This window comes from Acipenser ruthenus, chromosome 19, assembly GCF_902713425.1.
Source record: "Acipenser ruthenus chromosome 19, fAciRut3.2 maternal haplotype, whole genome shotgun sequence".
Lineage (NCBI taxonomy): Eukaryota > Metazoa > Chordata > Actinopteri > Acipenseriformes > Acipenseridae > Acipenser > Acipenser ruthenus.
The window spans coordinates 24,578,362-24,585,728 of NC_081207.1; the positions used below are offsets into that span (position 1 = coordinate 24,578,362).

General features: G+C 37.5%; 1 protein-coding gene across 1 annotated transcript; it reads left to right on the plus strand.

Annotated features, from left to right (window-relative positions):
• The first annotated feature begins 3,641 nt into the window (after positions 1–3,641).
• Positions 3,642–6,833, plus strand: LOC117424376 (cytochrome b5-like). Its single transcript, XM_034040643.3, has 5 exons — positions 3,642–3,951; positions 4,787–4,915; positions 5,104–5,130; positions 5,471–5,505; positions 5,641–6,833. The coding sequence occupies exons 1-5, from the start codon at positions 3,802–3,804 to the stop codon at positions 5,729–5,731; spliced, it is 432 nt and encodes a 143-aa protein (XP_033896534.2). The 5' UTR covers positions 3,642–3,801; the 3' UTR covers positions 5,732–6,833.
• Positions 6,834–7,367: the final 534 nt, after the last annotated feature.

Consider the following 7,367-nt stretch of genomic DNA (forward strand, 5'->3'; position numbering starts at 1 on the left):
ATTCTCAAAGTGTTGGGAACAGTTTTCAGTTCCAAATCAACAGCAGCCACGTAACTGTGTTTCTGCTTGTTATTTCATTTAGATAAGCCCCCAGAGCTCTGGCTTGGTTTTAATCAGTAGCTGCTTTGTAGAAGAAAGGCTGTAATTATGCCCCTCACATCTTTATTTCTAGGAAAACAACCTTTGAAACATTCTGGATGTGAAATGATTAGCATGGCCAATGTTATTTCATCGCCTCAATCTAATGAGATTCTCTCTTAACATTCAATTCTTTCAATATCCATCTCCCTTGTGCTTAGGCACACAGACAAATCAGACCCACAGGTACTGTGTATTGAAACTGACTATTTAAAAGAATATCAGAGTGACTTTTACAACAGGGAATCTTACGCTGAACTTCGGATTAAATTTTAAATATAATATTTTTGCTGGGATTTATGTTTAAAAAACAAATCAGCATGTTGCATATATATTTCATGTATAGAAACTAAACCGTATAAAATCCATTTCAATAAAATAAAATCAGAAAATATAGAGCTCTGTTTTAATTTTTTTAATTTTTATTTCTGTTTAATAGGATAAACAGAAAACATAATGGGTTTGCCTCAGATTCTTCTACTATGGCTGTATGGTTATAAAGGCAAAACCCAAATCTGGCTGTGTAGAATTCTTAATGTGTCAGGGTGTACTGTGCATATAGTATCTACAGTCAGCTTATGGGCAGCGTGGCTTTTTACCGAGGGACCAGCCTGGGAACACACTGTCACATTTTTCAGGGTTCCCTTGCTAAATGTGTCCCCTGTTACTGGGTTGATCTACTGTCACTAGGCTGAGCATGTGGGGTAAGTGTGGGCAATGCGGGTATTGATTGGGTAGGAATCTTGTCCATCAGAGTCATTAGTGTTAGGCAGGGCAGTTCATGAATAGTGCAATGACTGGGGAGGGCCACTGGGATTGAGAGCTAGCAGTTAGACTAAGGAAAGCCTCATTTTACAGCAATAGGGCTCCACTGTTTGAAATGAAGATTATTACTCCCCGGATGGGTTATCAGGGTACAACCACTGACAAAGCGACAGATCCATCGCTGGTGATATCAAGTAGTTTCTTAGTCAAATTATTCATGTGGGAGAAAGGGTTAAAAAGATAATACATGGAATAATAAACATATTTTATATAAAACAGCAAATACTGAATTTTCGTTGTTGTTGGGATTGCTGATTACATTTCAAATGTCATACTTTCTTATAACAAAAGTAACTGGATCTTGACTGGAATCACCAAGTCTGCAGTCTTACAGGTCAGAAATAATTCAGATTTATAGGCTGGATAAAGTGGCTGATGCTCTGGCACACTTGGGGGAGTATGAATTATGAAAGTCGGGGTTAGGGTTAGGGTTAGGGTGCCGCATGTTGTCAGCATTTTGGGAGGAATACAGCTATAGATTTTGGAGGTATTAATGAACATTATTGTTAACTTTAAATCTGGTGTAGTATGCAGCCACATTATATTTAAACTTGAGTGTGTGAGCTCAGCCAGAGGAAACAGAATGCAATATTCCTGCTCTTTTCAATTTTCAATTTTTTGTGAATATCACTCCCTCAGCAGCCAATGCCTGAAGGGTCCAATTTACATAATATCCTACTGTGAACAGGGCATTGAATCAGGTGCACAAACACACACAGACACAAAGCAATTGGAAAAAACAAAGGTATTCAGAGAAGTAATCTTCAGTAACGTTTCAATTGTGGAAAACCATGCTGAATTGTGGGGTGGTTTTATTGAGGTACAATCAAATTAATAATCAACAATCTATGTACTAAAAGTTTGGTTTTATGATATTGACAAGCCATTGACTAAGGACTAAGTTGAGACCCCAAATTAATTTAACTTGTGACTGAAGCCAAATATATGCCACAGTTCATTGAGAATTAAGTTACACTGTGTGACAACAAAGCCTCTACTGAAATATAACATCTCCTGGGGACTGTCTTCCTATGCATCGGGACGCGGGACATTTGCTAGGAAATCGGGACTGTCCCGACAGACATAGGGACTGTTGGCATTTATGTGGTTATATTGCCCTTAATTTATGTTAATCTTTAAGAGAGCATTAAATGATTTGCTGCCAGAGAGGCAAAAGAACAATTACCGGTACCTTGCTAATTCGATGTATGTGCCCAGGACACACACACACGCACGCACACACAAAAGTAACTTTATCTAATTCTGACATGGGGTCGCCATGCATAGTGAAGACTAGAGCAGATTACAACCCTGTCAGTGCGTCACAGAAAGCTCGTCCTAATTGAATTCTTCGCTCAGCACAGGAAAGATGTATAAATGCGATGTTTAAAAACATATGCTGATGTATCTAAATAATCGAAGCAAAAGCGGCTTGTGAAGAAACGCTCGATCCACTTTCAATACGACTTAATGAATTGTATACGAATACATTAAAACATGGAAAACACTATAGTTTATTAATATCGGAACAAGCTTAAGGTGCTTCAAGACTGAATACAACAATAGGTCATAACTGTTGCATATTGTGGTTGGGCAGTTATGTAATCACCAGCTTTTATCTCAGTGGTCTCTAAACCATCAAGGATTCACAAAGTTTCCTACGGACAGTGTGTATGGCTCAGGTGGGACCCTAATAAGTGTAACACGGGAAGTGAATTTACAGCTGTGTGGCAGAAACAAACTGCTTAACCTGAAAGGCAATTCATTGTGCAAAACAGTAAACACGAATAGTGTCAGTATATTTCAACATAACAGCGATAATACATGTTGTACAAGTGTGCACTCTGGTGGACGTCTGCTGCAATCACAAGAGTTAGCATTGAAGATACAATGTTGTTTATACGAGGAAACTAAAATGCGTAAACACAACAACTACATTTAAATATCTGCAATTCAGGTTTGTCGCCTATTGCCACCTGCTGGGTACAACACAATATGACAATCACAGGAAACTGCACAATTCTAATGACAGATATTTGGTACAAAAATGTCTTTGCAAAATCATCACATATACTTAGCTTTAGCTACTTTTCATCCTGTTCTGAAAATCGTACCCCATGAGAATGCTGCTGTTTGAATGCTTTTCCGCTTCTCAATCTGCAAGCGCTTTAATTCAGGTGATCCCTTACGAAAGTTTACTACAGTAAAACATATCAGAGGCATGCACAGCACAGTAAAATAAATAAATAAATAAAACCTAAATAAAATAGCATATAAACAAGGTAAATGCTACAATTTAACAATATTGCTTTCTCCTATTCAGCAAGGCGTAGTATTGGGTCTGGGGCTAGGAATGCTACGGGTGTATTTGTGCTTTTTTTGTTGTGTTTCCACCAGTAATGCCATATGGGACTGTTTTTATAATTAGTATGTCATCCATATACTATGCACGGTAATTCAATATTTCAAATGCTAAAGTTACTATGATTTCTCCCTCGAGCACAAACCACCTATATTCGACACTGAATGTAGGTTGCTGTCGTGTACACTGTTTTAATTGGTCAATAATGTTGCCTGTCTGCGTAAGGCGTTCATTGTTACTGGAACATTAAGGTTTCTATTGGCTGGCATCCACACCAACTGTATTGTGATTGGCTACAATCCAGGAAGTTTATTGGACGATAAGTCAGATGATAGAATGATAAGAAGGACGGGTGGCGAAATCAAAGAAACGTGCTTGCTTTATAGAAACGGAAAGCTGGTGTGTGGAGTTAAACAGCTGTTTTAGAAAATAGAATATTTTATTATCTGTACATATAACTTCTCATTGAAAAAACAATGGGAGAAGAAAACAATACTGAGATGATAAACTCGGAGTCTGCGGTTAAATATTACACACTAGAGGAAATAAAACAACACAGTTCGAGCAAAGATGTCTGGCTCATAATCCACGAAAAAGTATACGATATCACCAAGTTTCTGGAGGAGGTAAACCCGATTTAGACCTTGTTTCTTAGCTCGGGGTTTAGGAAAGAAGCCTGGAATAATTTATTTGCTGGTCCTAAAATGACGGGGCTTTAGTCGGCTATGTTGCTAGGGCAGCTGGTTGAATAAAAAAGGAAGACTGGGTACAGCACTGATTCATTACTGCACTCTGATCAAGGTTTTTTTTTCGAGGTTCATGTTTTGATTGGTGTTATGTAGTAGTTGATTTTAAAGATAGACTCTCGATCTCAGTGCCTGCAGCATGTAGGTATAGACAAGACCGTAACATTATATTGAAAACTATTTGAATAATGAAGGGGGCTATTTATTGAAGAACCGTGTTATTGCCTGGTTAAAACAAGATTAACCGCACACCGCTGCCCGATACCAGACAACCCTGTTGCCCAGGTAACCTTATGTATGGCAGAAGAAAACAGCTATTGCAAACCATTCATTTATACTATAGCCGATGAAAGTATGCGAGTGCACGTAATCATGGTGGCATGCCATGCAAAAAAGTGAACACATCAGCATTCATGACTAAACTGCCTGTAGTAAGCCTGGAGTCAAGAGTTTGGCGTGTCAACGTGCAGTCTGTGAAAGGTCGTAGCATAGCGTGCAAAGCCAAGGAAGTTGGAGGAGGCAACTGTTGCGTAACATCAGTCAGCGTAACACGTTTTATAACACCTAGGATTGTCTGATACATTAATTCATGGGTTAGTATCAATTATATGATTATATATTTGAGTTGCGTCAGGCAGGCATAACAAAGTGTTAGTAAAACGATTTAAACCCTATTTCCTCGAGTAATTTGGTCTGCCTGTCTGTGCCACTGCAGCACCCGGGAGGGGAGGAGGTATTGATGGAACAGGCTGCGGCCGATGCAACGGAAAACTTTGAAGATGTTGGCCACTCCACCGACGCCAGAGAGATGCTGAAACAATATTTCATTGGAGAATTACATCCGGTACAGTCTTGAGTCTACATATTTTTGTTTCATGTGTGTACCCTGACAGTGTTAGACAAGAAGTGCAATCTTCTACATCGTACTTGGTGCACATTTTTTTTTTATTGATAACATTAAAATGGTCACATATGTATTTACAGTTGTATTAAATAAGATAAAAAGTATGACAATTTATTTATTTCTTGTAGGATGATCGGAAGAAGGATAGCTCAAAGGTAAGACCCATCTTGTTTAATTATATTTTATTTATTTATGTATCTGCACAGTGAGCCAGAAGAGGCTATAGTGGTCTTTTGAATAAAAAATGAACTGATAAAAGTACATTTCATATGGGTTCTTGGCCTGCATGTGGAGACACTCAGTGACAATACACAGTATTATATTTGCAGATCTATTTCCCTTTCATCAAGAAGCAAAAGTCGGATCTGATTAATCTGCAAAGTCCTACTTTTTGACCCTGATGAAACCGTTCAATTTTCTTTTGCATTGTGCTCTAATGTTTAAAGTGCACGTTTTGTCTGTGTCTCATTTAACCCCCCTTTCTTCTCTTCGTAGGGTGTCTTAATCACAACATCCTCAAGCCAGTCCAGGTAACCACAACATTTGCATTTGATTTAAGAAGGGTTCTGTGGTGGATAAGCCTATATAATAATGCATATTTTTATACTCAAAGGCAATTATCATTCACACAGATTTTAAATGCATTGTTTTCTTCTTTCCTTCAGTATGTGGACAAACTGGCTCATCCCAGCTCTTGCTGCTGTTGTTATGGGCCTGATGTACCATTATTACACCTTGGACAGAAAGTCCTCTTGAGCTCCCTCATGTCTTCTCATCCAACTCTGCCTATCTAGAGGCCTTGACATCTTGGACAGAAGACCCTTCATATCACTCACAGCAGGGAATATATGTGGGATGGGGGCTCCCACCTATATTTCACACTATAGTCATTTGCAAGTTTACTCCCAGGACAACTCCATTGAAACATTCCTCACTGGCATAGTCTTCTGCTCACCACATCCTACCTGGAGCAGCGATTTTGGGATTGTAGGGGAGCTGTCTATCAGTGTATTCTCCTCCCCCATTACAGTACTTACAATGTGCAAGCACTCTTTAGAAATATGGTATTTGTAAACAATGGTATTTTTATATACAGGTCATTTCCATAGATGTACTAACAATTTGGTATTTTTGTTTTTAGCCACATCTTTATTTTGTGCTCTGTTTCATCAGTGTACACTGTTGTAACATGCAATTGCATAGGATGGAAATATTATATCAGGGCTGTTTTTTGTTGTTGTTGGTATATGTAGATCTGTGACCTGTACATACTTACTAAATGCAGTTTTCATTTTAAAACCAAAGCACAACAAAACTGATCATGCAATGAAGGCCATACCTGTAAAAATAGAATTTTTCTAAAAGAAACTGGAGTCTAATTTTAAATTATATAAACATTATCATACCTCCTGGAGTTTTTTTTCTCTTATTCATGTGTTGATTTGCTTATATTTTTATAGGCAAATCATTAATAATTTGTCATTAATGAAAAGAAATGGGTAAAATAAAACAATTACTCAGATGCATCTGTTACGCACATATATATGTGTTTCTTTTTTGAATAGAGTAAGAAAAAAAAGTACTTTCAATAAGTCAAGGGATCTCTAAACTTACTTCTGGCTCCCTATGCAGCAGTGGTACAACCCAAAATAGGTGCAAACAGTGAAATTGCATCATGTTGTTTGCCCTACTTGCATGGTCTTTATATTCTTGTGTTTTGCGTCCATTTGTTGTACACAGTTACATTGTACATCTTTGAAAATCAATGGCCACGTTGTGTAAACTGTATTACATATTCAAATGCTGTGACTATGCTAAATTTTATACTGAAAATTAAACCATTTCAGTCTCTGCTGAGCCTTACGTGTGTCCTGTCATTTCTTTTTTTTCTCTCTGTATCATTAACCCTCTACTGTTGAAATTGTGTAACAAACGTAAAACATGATTAATCTGTACAAAATGTGATGGGAAGGTAGGTGCTGGAGCCTTTTCAGATTGATAGTATTTATATATATATATATATATATATATATATATATTGGACAGACCATTGTATCAAAAAATGTATTGAAATTAAAGAAAACTATGCTGTGGATTTCATCTCCCAAAATATTGATGACAAAGTAAATATTCCCACAGAATATAAAAGATAATTTTGGAGAATTGTGAGATTTGATTCAGTATTTCACATTGACCATCATAATCACTCCAAATGGAATCTCTTAGTACAGAGCTATACAATTGTTTAAAAGTCTGGACACAGGAGTACCCTTACATTTCCCATTCTGTCCACTAACTCTTGGTATAACTATATAAACCCATTCCCTCTTCAACAATATGCACCATATTTTAATGAACAAGCTTTCTGACTGGTTTGTTTTACATCTTACCC

What these genes read in the sequence shown, in the direction of transcription:
- LOC117424376 (XM_034040643.3), top strand. Translation starts at nt 3,802, where the DNA reads ATGGGAGAAGAAAACAATACTGAGATGATAAACTCGGAGTCTGCGGTT. An exon ending in TCACCAAGTTTCTGGAGGAG is followed by an intron (nt 3,952 to 4,786) that starts GTAAACCCGATT and finishes GTGCCACTGCAG; the next exon opens with CACCCGGGAGGGGAGGAGGT. An exon ending in ACATCCTCAAGCCAGTCCAG is followed by an intron (nt 5,506 to 5,640) that starts GTAACCACAACA and finishes TCTTTCCTTCAG; the next exon opens with TATGTGGACAAACTGGCTCA.